The following is an 18,048-nucleotide window of genomic DNA, read 5'->3' as shown; positions in this document are numbered from 1 at the left end:
CTGTGTCTTGTGTAACACAGACTAAATGGTACCAACACTCCTTTCCCTCTTTTCTGCATGTTAGCTTTATGCTCATCCATTGACAGAAAAAAAAAAACACACAAAAAACCCCACAAAAACCTTAACTTCAAGAACAGACCATGTCATGTTAACATAGCAACATTTAAAAATATTCCCATTTTCTCATCTGCCCTTGTTGGATACGTCAAATAACCTGATCTCTACATCACTCACAGCAAAGAGGATTCTCAAAGTTTTCTTCAGTTCAACTCCACCTTAAGAGCTGGCAATTAATGCTTTAAGTAGCATAGCTGGACTCCAGGTAAAATGAAGTGTTGCTCCTACAGGAAGTAATTCTAGTGAGGGATACTACTACTTTAATTAGGTGGGCAAAAGACATCTATATATAGATATACATTAAAGAACACATTCTGGGTAAAACTCAGTTGCCTTTTACACTGGCAGCAGACTACCCTCAAATTACATTTGAGTTAATTTAGGAATTACATCTCCATTCTACATTTCATTGCCACAGAGGAAAATTAAAATACTATTACTTCAAAAATACTTAGTTAGGAATAAACATTACTGAAATAGTTGTTCCCACATGACAGATGCATATTCTGCAAGTAATGTAGCTACAAATAGTAATTAAAAAATACCCAAAGTCAGCTTAAAGCAAACCCCAGAGATCTGTAACTCTCAGGGTGGCAAGAATTCTGTTGCAGGCAGCCTCCAAATGAAAAATACTTTCCAGATCTACCAGTTGGTACCAGCACAAGTGTATTATTAAGATCACTTCCTCCCTATCCACACAACATTATTGTTTGGCAAGCCTCACTGAAAACCATTTCCTTTACATACTACTACAAATGGATGCCTTTGGGGGGAAAACACCACCATGGTTACTTCTATAAATCTCATAAAGTATAAAAACAGTGGTATTGCCCCCTTTCCCCCCTTTAAATGTGAGACTAGGACTACAGCATACTCTGTCACTTTAGAAGCACTATCAGCCTTTCACATGGCTAAATGCCTTCTGAGAAGGTATAAACAATGGTACCTCAGGGGATTTACACTAATTAAACGCCAATGCTACAAACAAAAACAAACTACAGATCATGGTACTTTGCTACAAACCACATTTTTGTTGACAAAAACTTCTGGGGCGAGGAACCACACAACAACAACTCAACCTAAAACTGCTGAGCCCTGTTAATGCTGAGAGTATTTTCTCTTCTCTAATGCCAACGGAATACCAGCAATTAGGTTACACATCTAAAAGGAACGTAAATTTATGCCTTAGCACCCTGCTTACACACTCTAAATTTAAACTTCCAGAAACTGTGCCTGCATCACAACGTTACAAGACTGCAAAGAACAGAAATGAACACACTACACTGAAAATTACCAGGGCGTATTTATGATTAACTGGCTGGTGCTTTCTTCCCTTCTTCTCATACCAGAAACGAGACATTTCCCATCTAAAAATAAAATGAGACTCAAAGAAGAAATCAAATAATAAAAAAAAGAATTAAATCATGGCAGGCTGTTTGAAAGCATTCTCTGTACCTGCTGTCAGCGGCAGGCACAGGCGGTGACAGGATAGTCTGCTAGGAGCACACATTTGACTGACACGGCAGGGAACAAATGAACCAGTGCACAGGAGGGGGATGTATCGCAAGTGATGACGATACAGAAGAAGAAAGGTTTCCTGTAGTCATGTGTGGTTGCAGAGCTGCACTTTGTGAAAAGGGCTGGGATATTTAAAGGTACAGAACAATTTAATTTTTCTTACACAATCCTTAAGAATATGAAAAGGATATCCTTAAGAACTGCTTGCAATATTCTGTCTATTATCACATTCCAGTGGCAACAAATTGGCACTCAGTTTTAAAGCAATAGTTTACCTTGCGTTAACCGATTTTATACACCATTGTCACAGTGTGCAGAACTAGTTAAACGAGTGGTCAGTGAATGCTTTTTTTAAATAGTTTAAAAAAAAAGTTTTAAAGCATTAACCTCACAGTATTTTCAGTTCTGTAAACTACAAGAATTAAAATGAGTCCTTTTTGCTGTAACCTGCTGTAACCTAAACTTGCTATATGGGTTAAATGCTAATCCCAGCAATATAGTATTTTTGAAATTAATTTTTTTTTCCTTAAAGGAAGGATGTTTGAACAGGTGTGTACAACAGCAATCTGTACAGCAAATCTTTGAGAACTTCCATGTAATAGTACTTGGAAGGCATTTTCTTTCCTCCCCTCTGTCCTTGAAAACCACCCAGTGCTCTGAGACCTGAGTAGAAGTATTAACAAGCCAGGGCAGCTGCAGGCAGGATCACAATCACATTAAAAACTGTTTACTCGGGCTGTTGCACTGTGATCTCACAGCCAGCACACACAAAAACAGTGCCAGAACTTGCACTTAACTACACTGCAGACTGTATTGGAACATCCCAACCTGCATTAGTATCTAAACCAATGTAATTCACATGCATATGTTTTACTGCAAAGGAAAGCACTTTTTCTCAGGAGCCCATAACTCTAAAAATCAATTTATTCCAACTTACAACACATATTAACATTGGAGGAACATTTTTATCACCAGGATAAGTGAGAGCCTCAAATATATAATAATACAGTAGCAACACAGCAAAAAGAAAATTAAAGTTTCAAACAACAAACCACATGCCCTTTTGAAAAGGGGAAAAAATAGTGAGGTAATAGTAAGGTAAAACAAGAACACCAAGAAAAAATGGATAATCTTAAAACTGAGACAACTACAACAGGTAAAAAATAAATAAAGAAAAATAATAATTAAAAAAAAAAAAAACCAAACAAAAATACAAGCTACTGTCTTCCCCTCACCGAAGTCTGACAAAGGAATGGAGAACACGCTGCAAAAACATTTCAAACTATCTCTGGCTATGCAAAATCTAAGCTAAAAACAAAGGCCAGCCACACAGCTAACTTCTCCACAGCCTATTCTGAGTCTTCCTCCCCCATGTTTTCCCCTCACAGGAAAACCAAATTCCTCCCTAACACCAGCCAACACACTGTTTCTGCAAAACTGGGCCAGGAAGCAAAGAACAACCACTGCATGACTTTTTTTATTCTGGAATACAAAGTCTTTAACAATTCAAAAAACTTACTTGGGAATATTTAGCTTAAATAAAACTGCTCCTCCCAGAGCTTCTCAAAAAGATTTAAAAAACTTGCTCAAAGAGAGCAATCAACTTCTTCGTTAGATCTGACAACTCTTTTGCACTACTTAATTACAGTTCTCTAGTTTAATAAGCACATGAGCAACTATCAGACCTCCTGCCAGTCTGTTCTGATGTTCAGTCTTCCACCAGCGGGTTGCTGCCTGCAGCTGGGAGCTGGAAGAGGAGGGTGGTAGAAGGAGGGTCACAAGAGCCTGAGCATCATCATGGAACAATGCAGTTGTAAAAGTGGCAAAAGCTTTCTCTCCTGTCTGACTTGCACAGTCCTTTAATAGTCTTGTTTCCTAACTGGTGAAAAATACATTTCTGTTAGTTAGCAAAAAAGACAACACAAGAAGACTGATCCTAGGAGCATCCCTTAATTAAAGGTAAATAAAATAAACTGCTCTTTTATTCTTTTATGTAATTGTGGGTTATACTGATCGGTTCACTTGAATCAGAACCTCATATCTTGTTGCAAATTAATACATGCCTTGCCTTAAAAGCTCTTAATTAAAAAGAGCACAAAGGGAGTACCAGCTCAGTCCTGACATGTGCAGAACAGCAGCACACACTTTGGAGCATCCACCTATTTACTAGACAGGCAACAGAGCAAACCGGAATTGTATCTAACTACAAGGAACGATAATCTTATTTGTATTGTTGGTTTGTAACAAGTCAAATCTCTGTGCAGTCGATGCTTAAGGCAGAAGCAGACAGTTATTTCTGTAACTGTTACGATGTTGTTTAAACTAATCGATCAAAACATATTGAAGCAGCAGCAGAGAAACAGGTACAGTTTGTGAAATGTCTTATTTCCACTCCAAATCATTTATCTGTTCTACACGGCACTCCATACCAGATTTAAAGTTGTCAGCTGACAAGATCTTGTTACACTGAAACAGGATAGTGAGTACAGGAACTTTCTGAACTTAAGTAGGAAGACTGGATGCTGGGTGTGAAAGATCATCTTTGCAGTTTGATTAGATGGCATTATTCTGTTTCAACCCAGTGACTAACACAATGTCCTGGTACCACAGCAACAGAAAAATTGTGATGGTCAACTCTACAATCCCTGTATGTAATATGTATGCTTTTTGATTGAGATTATGTTAGTAAAGAGTGATTTATTTCCCCTGCTCCTTCCTTCTTAAGGGAGGAAGTTAGTCCAGAGCGATACTGGGGGCAGGGGTGCAAGTACTCAGCTTATTTAGAGCTTGCTGTTGACTCCACATGAAGCAGTCATGCAGGTGACCAGGTTTTGTGATGAAAAAGCACAAATGTGTTGCACTGAAGATAAGCATCCCTAAGCATCACCTGAGAAGATTATATATGAAATATATGTGTAAGATTATTCTCATCATTTAATATTCCAATTTCAGAAGCAGTCCTGAAAATTGAGAAACAAATCCCAAGAACCAGACTGTGTAACTTGTGTGCCTCAGTGCAATCCATAAAGTAATTTGCATTTCTCACTGACAAGAGGAAAGGTTGTTTGTACGCTGTTGTATTGATTTGCCTGCGCTAAGCAATGACATTAGTTTCACTTCCAGTAGCTGATCTCCTTGTTTAGATTGTATTTTTAGAGAGATGAGATTGCTATGTAATTACATCTTACAGGTATGCTTCACAGTTTATGATAAAAGTCCCTGTCACCAAAGAACTAAAAACTAAACGCTGCCTCAAGCAGTGTTTATTTTGAAACGGTGAGGTTTCAATACCCAGCAGTATAATGTGGCAGCATTATAAACTGGTATAGCCTTCCAGTGTTTTTAAATTTAGAACAGCATTTTACAGCTCTGAGATATGTATCCTGTATATTTATTTCTTATAGTATAGTTTTAGGATGTATGTTGCCAAGAACTTAAAAATTAGGAAGACACCTCTAAATTAGATGCTCAGTCCACCTAAATTGTTGTCTTTGGAAGGAGTCCTGCTAGGTGAAAGAAAGGCAGTTAAAAATAAATAAATATTAAAATCAGGTACTAGCTCCTATGCAAAACTATTATTTTGCCTAAAAGCACTGGACCTTTGTAGAAGATGTTGCAGGTGAAGCTAACATGAGATTACAGTTAACTGAGGTCTGATTCCTTCCCCCTTTACTGACAGTACAAAAGCCACCTCCTGTTGTATGCAGTACAACATGGACTGGCACAGCTTCATAGTTGGCTGATCATGTTTGCATAAAGAAAGGAAGTCTAATTTGAGAAGTCATTCTATGTTTCCTTTCAACAGCTATGGGAATAAAATTAAAAAAAAAAAGGAAGAAGAAAGAAACAGCATTTTTCCCTTCACACAATGTCCCTCAGGATTTTCAAAAGGTACACTTAAAGGAATTAGAGGGTCTTAAAACCACAAGACTTTTAGCTGAACAATTCTTCTCCAACTCTTAGCAGAGCCACTGCTTTTGTTCTTACTAAAGATACATGAAATAGCCATTAATCAAAATTCCAGTCATGATTCCAAATATGGGACAGCACCAAGTAGTGAAAGTGTCAGATTTCTTTACAACTAAATTCCAAATAAATTAGAGAAATTGAAAAGGACAAAGCAAAAAATACCCCATCCATGAAGTGGAGAGTACACTATTTTCTTAATTGCAAAAGGAAGGACAAAGGTTGCCAGTCTCTACAAAAGGCATTGCATTAGGTTAACAGGCACCAAAATTTTTATTCAATCACAACAAACCTGCAGAAACATTTCTAGTATTGCACACAACTGCTACAGTTCAAGAGACTCCTCTCCAGTACAAAGGCAAAGCCTACTGCACGTGCTTGTTAACGTACAGCAACGCAAATAGTGACACATCCGATTTCTTAACAGACGATGTAAGAAACACTGACCACCTAGCTTGACACCAAATATAATGTTCTAAGGAGACCACCTTTCAAGAACCATTTTATACCTCAAAAAATATTTTGAGGTCTGCTGTCTTCACACACTGTGCACAAGTTTCATTCAAGAAACCTACAACTTCAGGCTTCCTCTCTTTCAGCTAATCCAGTATTATCCAGCCTGTCACACAGCATTATGATTATACCACACACACCAAGCAGCTGTTTCACTAGCATCTGACCACTGAAGTGTGGAGTGTGAGTTTATAGAAAAACCACGATTAAGAATACAAAAATTTAAAGACAGCAGATACAGAAACTGAAATGTCTGTTTTAATACAGAAATGTTGTAGGTTACAGCCCAGATCCAATAATGAACTTCAACATCCTACGTCCAATAGTCCAAATTTGAAACACCTTCTTTATCTGAACAGGACATAATCACCATTTGTGACATTCATGTTTCTACAAATACAGAGAAATAGATTTTCAAGATACCCCAGAAGTGAGTTTTCTTAATATTGAAGGATTGTGTATCTAACTAAAGTATCATTTCAAGGAGGCAGAATTTGATCTGTAACTAACAGCTTGATCTAGCCAACATTTTCAAACCAACTGAAATTCAGCTTGTGAGTGAGTTACTACAGTTGTGAGTGAAGTACTACTTTCCAGAAGTGTTGTACCCGTATTTTCTACAGAAATTGAATATGCAGACCCAAAAGGTAAGGATTATGAAATGCAAGTCCAGAATATAACTCAGTGAATCTGGGAAAAGTCATTGCATCAACTCATATTTTGTTTTGGAATTTAACTTCTAGACAGCTTTAAATCAAATTATTTTCCTGAGCAATCAATATGCTAATGGAAACAATACAACAGATGAGCTTCCAATTACTTTGAGACCATTTTGCAGGTCCTGAGACAAGAAATTTCCTATTTTCAAGTATCCTGTGGACAAGTCTTTAGATTTACGTGGACCTGAAGCATGACTCAAACCAGAATAACAGCAGTAAGTAAGTGGGGAAGAATCAACACTTAAAATAATTAAGAATTATACTATTACAGAGCAATTCTTCTGTTTCCTTAGTAGATTTCAGTTTTAAAAAGGAACTGGTGTCCTTAACCAATTTATTTTCAAGTGCCCAAGATGAATTTTTAGGTTTTTTTGTAAACCACCTCTTTGACAGGGCTCTGAGTGATCTATTAAAAGGCAGCCTGGCTCAATGCAGCAGGCTTGGACTAGATGACATTTAAAGGTTCCTTCCAACCCCAAAACGTTCTATAATTCTGTGATTTAGCTGTGGACACATTCAGTAATTACATTTTCTTTTGCCTCAATACTCTCTGATGATCAGAGACTTGATCAGTCACCATAAATTCCATGCTTCCCATACTGCATGATAACAACACTTAATTCCTTTCCCAATAAAATAAAAAAGCACAGTACCTCCTTAAATCTCTTGACAAAAAGCTGCAGCTGAATGTGTTAATGTAGCATTATCAAAGATGTCTCAGAGCAACCCACCTGGATTACCCATTAATCCTCTTCCCCATTTCCCCACTTTGAACATAAAGAAATCTACTCCACTAGCTTCCACTTTCAGCTAAATCAACAGCACTTCCTATTGCATTTGTACACCAATAGTTTGCTTTCTGTTTCCTTTCCACCCCGTCGCTGTGTTCTGAGGAAGACAGCCTGCTCTTCATCCCAATACCCACAAAAAGGTATCAACAATCCTGCTCACCTGCTATTTAAGATCAAGAGCTGACAGAAAAAGCTTGTTGTGTTAAAGGAAGGAAATATATTGACTGAAAATGATGACTGGAATTCAATGGGAATAATGGGTATGACAACAGCTACAGTTCCCTGTATGTACTGATCCTTTCCAGCACATATGTTAAAAGCCCCTAAAATGCAACTGTATGTGATGACAGGTTGAACCATCTGGTACTGTCAAGACATTTCTGATCAAAGTTAGTTTTTCACAGCTTTTAGATTTGTGCTAGGAGTCAGTCATAAGAAGTTACATTACCCAAGTTAAAATGCACAGAAGACCACATTACCATATTGCTTTTACTTGCATAACCTGAAAAAAAAAGTTATCTACCTTACTATTTGATATTCTTTAGAGAACCAAATTGACAGTGCTCACATAACACATCTGGAAGTAACAGTATTTTTTTTTAATATGTCTTCTACATTTTTTTCCAGAGGAGACTGAAACAAAGGCTTAAGGCATGAAACTCATTCCATAGTAACTAACTTACAGATTTTACTATATGTAAGGAAAGGGCTGCAAGGACTGCCTTCAATATCTTCAGAAATAACTCCCAAAAAGTTACACCATTCAATCCTGAACAAAAATGTACATGATTTTCTATGGAAATTTTTCATTAAGGTGCAAAGCAACTGAAGAATTCATTAAAAGAGAGACATACTGTGCCTTAAACAGTAAGACTGATCACGCCATTCATCCCTGTATTCCAAAAGGCCAAGTTGTAAAACACCAAATATTTATAAAGGCTTTGAGCAAAAGTCAACACCAAAATCCATCGCTGGTAAAAATACTTGAGCAATATCTATACTGAAAATATGAAGATTCAAGAGATATGCTTTTGTGATACTCATTTCAATGCCTCAGAGCAAAAATGCTCCATGCAAAATCACTATGCTACAGAAACAGAGTTTTGTAGCATGGCCTAATAACAAGAAGTTTGAAGTCAGAGTTCTGCTGTCTGGAGCTAAGAAGAAAACTATTACCTACAGTTAATACTATTGGCAGGCTTTAAAAATTTCTTTCACACTTTATATTAAGGAAGTCTATACTTGTGTGTTGTTTTTTTCCCAACTTGCTCTACTGCAGGATGGGGCAAGAGTGGGAGGGAAAAAAAAAAAAAAAAAAGTCTTTCAAGTCAAGAGATTGCAACTCCTGTCCTGAGACTCAAGTTAAACAGAGCTGATGGGATACTTCAATATATATGACAAGAATCATCAAACTTTTGACTGACATTTGAATGCACAGGACTACAGGTGCTTTAACTGTATGCACACTACAAAACAAACCCATGTAAACATGTAAAGATGTGTCCATAGAAACACAGTGGACACAGATTCACATGGAAGAAATGTACTGGTTATAAAAAGCAGAGAAAGTTACAGTGTATCACTAAAACCCATGCACGAGCATCTTAATGTATGGAGAAGTTGATTACTGGAAAAAACATGCCTTTAATAAATTAATTATGCTTTTTTGTTGTCTCATCCTTTTGAGACTTATACCAATAAGCATCCAACAATCTAGATACAGGAATAATAAATATAGGAAACTTGTCAGTTTACTTGACTGAAAACTGCTTCATCAAAGCTACATCTTCTTTTAAGTTAAAAGTTGCTCCATACAAAAATGACTTGTAATTGTGAAATGTCACCCTGATGCTAGAGCAAAGCACTAGGATGGCATAAATTAAACAGTGATGATCATAAGCAGCAGACTAATAAAATAATTTTTTTTAATTGGAAAGTATTTAACTCTATTTTAGCTATCAAATTAAATATTAATTTTTTAAAAAGAGATACTGCCCTTCCTTACCTCCCACTCTTTAGCAGTATCTTCAGCAGTGTTAGTATCAGTAGTAGATTCTTCACTGGTTTCAGGCTCTTCCTTCTTTTTTACCACTATAAATCCAGGTTCCTGAAGAGACTCCCCAGTATCTTCTGCATATATCTCTGGACTCCACTGGATAAAGAAGACATACAAGTGATCTGTCCTAGAAGTCAAGCAATGACACAGAGAAGAAAAATAAGGTAAGTTTGTGATCTCTTGGGTCATGTCTAATAATTACGAAGTATTTAAGGTTAAAATGACAACGTTTACTATTTCATGTTTTGCTAGATACTAGCGATGCATCTGAAACAAAATTAGTTAGCTTTTTTTTCCCTTTGAGTTATATGAAGCCAACACTGGTGGAAAACAGGTAACTAGTTGGTAATTGATTAGCTGTGTTTTCATATAGAAATGTATTCCTTCAACTACTTCTGTCCTGTGGGAAACTTGCAACTGAAATAACTTCCAAAACAAAATACTAAGATTTTTTTGTTTGTTTTATAAAAAGAGTTATATAAGAACACAAACAAACCTGGAATTAAAATGTGTCTGTATGTCTTATTTCCCTACCCCTGAAGAATAGGTGGACACTCCCAAGCCATGCAACCAGAATTATACAGACTGTGAGAATTACTACAGATAGAAGGAAATAATGCTGAAAGTGTGCATATAGAGAGCTAGCTCATAAATTATGGCCTACTGTAACTGCAATACTGCCAGAAGTATCAAGAGTCAAAGTTGTCTCCTTTTATCTGCCACAGTTCTCCAGTCTGGAAGAACAAAATGCACAAATTCCCAGAAGAAAGTTATTTACAACCCTAACAGATGTCAATTTAGACTCTTTAAGCATTTGCTGTAGGCGGACAGATGAAGTGCTTAGAAAAAGGACATGCAATGAATCTGCTAGAACCTCTTCATCATGGAAGAGACAGCTTCAGAGCTAGAGCTTTATGGCTCTGGTTACCAAGAGTCTGAATATTCCTTACAGCCCTCTTCAGAGGTATTTGCTACAGTGAATCTGCCTACTGGATCAGCATGAAGACCAGTATTTGGATTTTTTTCCTCTCTAAATCCCTGCAAAATTGAATAGTGAAAGAACAGCAAGAGATACAGAGCATCAAAGTCTCTCAAAATGCTGTTAGAGAAACCCTTCATAGATGGAGCATATTCCAAGGAGATTAGTCATAAACTGCGTATTAAGAACTACTTCTGAAATAGGTGATAAATTCTGCTTTATGCTGAACCAAAGCAACAGTAAACATTTTAATCAGCTGACTTAGGTATTGTTGCCATATAACTGCCACACTTAGTTTTCAAATGAAGTATGATATGAACAGAACAAGAAAATTTGAGTTGACTATAACCACAAGAGGTCACCTGGACCAGACAGAATTAGCTATACTGGAATCAGTGGGACAGATTTTACTCAAGAAATTACAAGATCTCTACCACTTAGAGGTCGTGGGGGTTAGTAATGCGCTAGCATAGACTCAATTCTTCCTGTTGAAAAACTCAAATATTTTGCTGTAACTTCAGTCCATTACACACCTCCATTCACAGTGGACATGAAAAAAAGGCTACTGCTTTTCTTGTTGCAGCCAACTGTTAAGTATGAAATGACTTTAAGCTTGTAATCCACTTTTTCTCCTTTAGATTAAAGAACCCCACTTACTTCTAATTTTCCTTTATATATTACACTTTTTCTAGGCATTAATTAGTCTTGTTACTTTCCTCTGGATTCTCAACAATTGATCCATATCTGTCCTCAACTGCAGTGCCCCAACTGTATATTCTATGCCATTCAGCTCAAAAGAAAAGATGGAAAAGTGACTTGATCATTGTGTGTAGGTATTTATACAAGATGACAGCTGAGAAGTTTGTTAATTATTTTTACCCCCTCCCCCCACCACTTCTGGCAAGGATATAACCACCTGCAATATCCCAAAGAATCACATTCAACTTGAAAATAAGCCACAGTTTCCTAGCAGTAAAGATCATTTAAGAATTCAAGACTTCACCAGTGAGTGAGCAGGAACATCTCACGTCTTTGAACTACTGTAACAAATTTGAGATATTTTCCTAGTAGATATGTTTGTCTCCTGGAAAAGTTTTGTGTTGCATATATAAAGACAAAAGAACCTCAGCTACCTCTTCTGAACTCAGAGCATTAAGGAGCAGAGAGATTTTACAGAAAGGTTCCAAATAACAGGAATCACAGGAAGCAATGCCAAAACTTTGTTGCTGAACTCACTTCCTTCACCAGATACCACTTGAATCCTGCCTTCATTACTCGCTTGTCACAGACACAAACCTAAATAATACCATAAGAAACTATTGCCTGAACCTGCAACTCAAGTAAATCACTAAAACTTCAGTATGGTAATGAGGTACTGCAGTGCCAAGTGCAAGCCAATCATCAGTAGCTTCAGTTGTTGAACTTTTTTGTTGCTTTAGGTATTGCCACCAAAAAATTTTGCATGGTACAGGAAAAAAAAAATGCAGCTAGGAGATCTGTTGGAAAGTGTTCGATTTTACAGTCCTCTTCCTTCTTACCTTTCCTGGGGCACAGCAAACCAATACTCATGTTTTTTATCCCTCTGTGCATACTGTTGCATTGTTGCACTTGCTTGTGAAACAAATGTTTTCCTCATGGGTTTCCCAACCCGGAGACGCAGATACTTGTGAGAGCGATGCCGCCTCTTTTCTTTTGTAAGAGAAGACCCTGTTAGTGAAGGTAAAATAAGTTATCCACAACATACAAGAGAGACTGTGTATTAGCTAGCTTCGTATTATGCAATACAGGCATAGAGGATGTATATGCACATAAGTAATATAGGAGATGAGGTAAGGCAAGTCCTTTTTTTTTTCTTTGTTACATAAATTGCAGCAGCAGAATGTAACACAGTTGAATAATTCCAACATTCATTTCTGCTTCCAGCCTCAGATCACATTATGACAGTCTTTCATTTAGGCTTGAACATATTTCAGAAGGTACTTTCAACACTGCATCAAACATCCCTCCCACTGTCAAAAAGATATTCCACATATATGCAAAAGATACAGCGTTAAATAACTACTTGAGGCCCGATTCACATAAGTCAAAGCTGTTCATTAGTTGCTTTTAATTTAAAAAAAGGAAAGCTCTGGATTTTTAATTTGCTAGCTCTATCAAACAGATCAATGGTATGAGCACTACTTCAGGATAAAATACACTGGATGTTGCAAGACGGAGGGAAAAGTCCCAATAGTGTATTTAATTGAACTCATAGAATTATACAATTATCCTCAAGTCAGCAAAAGGTAAAGGATGAGGACTTTTCAAAACTGTTTCTTTGCTAGATTAATTGCCCAAATCCTACAACATGAGCTCCAGCCACAAGAGACTTTTTAAAGCAAGGAAGGATGATCTAAATTTAAGAGCTCTTATGGCCAACTATGACAACGTAAGATGTAGTCTACCTCTTGTATTACATATACATACAGATCTGTACCAGTTTTCTGGGACACATCTCTTCTTTACAGCTGAACTCCTTCTTCCGCGTCTATGCAGACTACAGGTACACTAAGGACATAAAACATCTCCTTCTTGGTCCATAATCTCCTCTACTATATGTTTTCTCAGTTGGATTTTCAACATAAAGTTTAGAATAGCATTGGTTCACAAAGTAATTCTTCTTTTTCAGTAAATATTTAATCATAGAATTGTAGATTCATAGAATGGTTTGGGTTGGAATGGACCTTTAAAGGTCACCCAGTCCCACCCTCCTGCGGTGAGCAGGGACATCCTCCACTACAGCAGATTGCTTAGGGCCTTGTTGAGCCTGACCTTGAACATTTCCAGGGATGGGGCCCCAACCACCTCCCTGGGCAACCTGTTTTAGTGTTCCACCACCCTCACTGTAAAGAGCTTGTTCCTAACATTCAGTCTCAATCTACTCTCCTCTGATTACAAACCATTGCCTCTCATCCTATCATTGCAGGCCTTTGGAAACAGTCCCTCTCCAGCTTTCTTGTAGCCCCTTTCAGGTACTGGCAGGCTGCTATTAGGTCTCCCCAGAGCCTTCTCTTCTCCAAGCTGAACACCCCCAGCTCCAACAAAACTAAAGCATCTGATACAACCGAATTAGCAGTAATATTCAATTGTAAGAAAAGCAGTAATTGTGAATAAACACTTGTGCTTGCATTTAAGTCACAAGCAGCAACTGCTACTAGCTGATGTGTTTGCCAGAGGATTGTTTCTAATATTCAAGGCACAAAAGGCAACATTATCACAGCATGAGGCAACTGTTCACCTGCTTCAAGTTTCAAAGTTCAGTTACTTCCTTAACAGAAGCAGAAGCACCACCACCCCTCCCTCCAAACTATCGTATCAGATCCATTTCTGAAGTGTATGATGACAAATAGACCTTTCTATTTAATACAATCTCACCTTTTAATTATTAACAATTTGACCTTCAAATGCATGTCACATAATCTGTTAGTTCGTGACAGGGATTAGAGGTAAATTTTCTTCCCAGACTCCAAACTACTGCACAATTAGAACTAGTTTATCTCCATTAAAGATGGATATATATATATATATATATATATATATATATGAATCAAGTAACTTGAACAGACTTTCAAGATAACTTCCATCTAACAATCCCAGGGCCTGACCTTTGCAGAAGAGTGAGGGTACTCAAGAAATAAACCTAGCTGTTCCCCATACTCACACCATTTGTTTCTTACTATGTATTTTTTTTTTTGTCCTGAATCATGCTTTTTTGTATGCTCAGCTTTGTTCTACTCGGCATGAAAGAATGACAAGACTCAAGCAAAATGAGTTTCTGGAAGTATCCAACATTGTTAACCTTCCAGTGTTTCCTGTTCACATCACAAACCTTAACCACAAGGTGGACACACTGTAAGCACGATGGAATTAATTCCCTGAAATTCATCCATACACATGTGCACTGAGATAAGCATTTAACCGACAGCTAAGGAACATGTTTAATTTTGAGCTCTAAGCTGACCACTGCATCGTGGATCTACTTTTATAGGCTCATTTAAAACTCCCTTACAAAGATATAGGATTTTAACTAAAAGAAGTTTCCACGTTTTCAGTTTCCTGAGCAGTGGTTTATCTAAGGTATAGCTTCAGTACATCTTCAAGCCAATGAGAAATGTAAACAACATATGGGCAGATGTGTTCTAGAGAATGAAAACCAAAGAAACTCCTGATGAGCTGTGGAGAAGATGCATTGTACAACTCACGGCTAACCCATGAACACTGACTCACCTTCTAATTGTCCATCTCCCACAGTCACAGTTTTCTGACTAACTTCTTTTTGTGAGTTCTGCTGCATGTTTTCTCTTTGCTGTTTGGTTTGTTGCATAGTGTGGCTCTTCCAGAGTTTACGGAGTTCCTCAACTTCTGTCTCTGAGTCTTGTGTTGGCTCTCTCGGTCCTTTTCCTTCTCGAGTTAGCTCTTTCTTTTGAGATTCTGTGCCCTCTTCACAATGCAGACATTTCTCTCCCATCTTACTGTCTTCTTTCGTTTTTTTTCCCAGTGAAGAATCTTGATTGTTGCCCACTTCTGCCTCTTTGTCATGCTCTTCACTACCACGTGATCCCTGTGAAGACTCCTGGAGGACATCTCTAGTATTTTCATTAGGGTCTTCTCCCCCCTTCATAGACAATCCAGAACTTTCTGAACCTAAGCTGTGGGTACCAAACTGTTTGACATTTGCAAGCATTTCAGTATTGGGTTTTAAGTCACTAGCAGCTTCATTTGAGTCTGAAATGATTGTTAAACATTCAGAACTAGTCTGGTTTATTGTTTGGACAGATTCTGATGATGCTCCAGAAGACTTGTCTTGTCTAAGTTCATCTGAGGAGACAAGCTCCTCACGGATTGGAGAGAGTTCCGATTCTGTGAAGACATCTTCTGAAAGAGACTCCTCTGTGCTCTTTGGGGCAGTACTGGCACTGTCATTGCCTGTATCCCGAGTCCTGGAATCCATTTCCTCTGTATTGCTCTTTGCAGCTTTCTTGGAATGGCAAAGTTCCCCTACAGACAACTGTTCCACATCTCTGTTGAATAAATAAGAATGGAATTATAGCAAGTGTCTTTTCCATCAAGCTCTTTTGTTTACCAAGTTTTGTTTAATGCTGAAAAATTGTTGAGTGCTCTTAAAAAAAACCCAAAACAACAAAAACCCCAACCAAAACTAAAACCAAACACAACACCAACCAAAGAAAACCCCACTAACAAAAACCAAAACACAAACCCTCAAAAAGAAACAAGCTAAACCCCCCTTATATTCTGAGGATCAGTAGTAAGAAACAAGCATTAATTATGTTCTTGTAACAGCAAGCTTATGGCAGACCTTTTGCCAACATGACATAGATGAGACTTCCCAACTTGAAGACATTACTTTCACAAGTAGAAGCTCTCCTACAAAATCAACAAGATTGTTTTAAGATGTTTAAAGTGTAAATAAAATAAAAAACCAAGGGGAAAACAACAAAAAGCTACATACAACATAAGCTCTAGAAGTAGAAGTCCTTCAAAATCTTTTAAGCTTTGTCTACCAGAGGCCAGTACAATTGTTTAGACCTATCCCACCCTATTACAAGGTGACACCTAATTCACTGGTAAGAAGTGAGTGGTAGAAATTATTTGGCCTAACCTTAATAATCCAAGCTAGTCAATGTGGATCAACAGGAACCCTCAAGGTAGATCTTAGCACTCTGCTCATGGGAAATATCTAACAGTGATTAGTGGCTTCACCAGACAGGTACCTAATGTTGAGGATACTGCTGTTTGGCAAAGCAAGCCCAAACTACTTGGTACAACTGAACAATTTCAAGGTGAGACATCAAATGTTCATAAAGAGTTTAACAAAACCCCCCACAACAACAACCAACCAACTAAACAAACCACCAAGCATAAAAGAACAATATAATTTCCTCAAAGGACACAATCTTATTCAAACCTGCCCTTCAAAAGAAACTAACCAGAAATTCTGTGAGCTTTAGAAGAGGACAGCTACAAGGGGACGCGAGTAGTACATAACCTTCAGAAAAAGTTCTCCTGTTCCCATATGACTCCAATTCTCAAGGTCAACTCCCTTGCCAACTCCAGTACATTACATCTCACATTACCTAGTATCACATGCTTTTAAAAAGCTCTATCTTACTCTCCCATCTTGAAGAAGGACAAATCCACTGCACATTTCCACAAAACTTCTTATTCAGTCACATCACATTCCTGACATTACTGAAACTGCTAAAACTCAGGGCACTTGCAAAGCACACACACCCTCTTATCCAAGTGTTAACATGGAACTGACACTGAGCTCCGGCTAACACAGCAACTTTGCTTACAAAGCATGGGGATTAGTTAAGAATGTATCACATATGAGGCTGGGCCTTTTCCTTAATTGTTCAGTTTTGCTGGTAATAGGTGCTGGTGGACAAGTACAACCTAAGATTCGGCAACCAGTCAAAGATCTGTATGCTCTCAGATCTGTTCTTCCCAGTTCAGCATAGATTGTGGCTCACATACAGAAACCATACAAGTGGAAACAGTAGTTTTAAGAACCAAAGAATCCTTTAGTTCTGTGATCACTTTCCATTTTATCAATAATATTTGTTTCAGTATTCAGGTTGTTTTTCAAAGTTTAAACATGTTTGACATAATTGGGAGAGAATTAATTATCACAGTGGAATAGTTAGGGAAAAAAAAAAAAAGTCTCAGCTAACTGAAGGTATTTGTCATGTCAAATCTAGCTCTAGCTGTTGGGAGTCCTGGTTACAGACTTAAGAAATTTGAATTTTATTTTCCCCAAAATTTACAAACACACCTCAATTTTGATGTGGTTAAGGCACAAGTGTGCTGAGACTGACAAAAACATTGTAAGCCAGTAATGATTTATGCAGTTGACAAGAAAGACAAATCAAATCGGACATCCAGGTCTCTGAACACAGTGTGACCTTTTTATTGTTAGACATGTTTTCATTCCATATTCATTAATATTGTAAACAAAACAAAATGCATGGTAAATTTAAGTCAACACTGAGTCATTAGGAGAATAAACATGCTAGGAAAAAGACTTGTTTTGCAACTGCAATATGATGGTTCAAGCCACTGAATTATAGGGTCATCTGATTTTCACAATCTCATTACTTGCACTGAACAACAACTGAAGTTGAGCAACTTCTTAAAATTCAGTCTGCAAAATAAAACTTCCAGAAAGCAACTGTGCTGAAGGCATCATCATTCTACATCAAAAGCCCCAACAAACTACTACAGTAATACAGACATTAGCTTTCAAGAAGCACACAACTTGAGGCAGCAAACAAGACCACACCAAGACACCAGTTTACTACCAGGTCTCTGCTGAAACCAAGCTTAAAA

General features: G+C 37.6%; 1 protein-coding gene across 2 annotated transcripts in view; it reads right to left on the bottom strand.

The window, feature by feature from the left end:
* Positions 1-18,048, bottom strand: part of OXR1 (oxidation resistance 1) — a 51,563-nt gene that overhangs the window by 11,770 nt on the left and 21,745 nt on the right. The window contains exons 6-8 of one of the 2 annotated variants that reach the window (XM_054385643.1): positions 14,926-15,719; positions 12,198-12,366; positions 9,630-9,807 (exon numbers count right to left, since the gene is read on the bottom strand). In XM_054385643.1, the coding sequence (XP_054241618.1) occupies positions 9,630-9,807; positions 12,198-12,366; positions 14,926-15,719 (1,141 nt within the window). Of the gene's footprint in view, positions 1-1,411; positions 1,478-9,629; positions 9,808-12,197; positions 12,367-14,925; positions 15,720-18,048 lie in introns of those variants that run through there. The other variant, XM_054385644.1, reaches the window with a different exon arrangement.

This window comes from Indicator indicator, chromosome 12 (assembly GCF_027791375.1).
Source record: "Indicator indicator isolate 239-I01 chromosome 12, UM_Iind_1.1, whole genome shotgun sequence".
Classification (NCBI taxonomy): Eukaryota; Metazoa; Chordata; class Aves; order Piciformes; family Indicatoridae; genus Indicator; species Indicator indicator.
The sequence above is the reverse complement of the archived record's forward strand: the minus strand, read 5'-3'. Positions and strand labels throughout refer to the sequence as shown.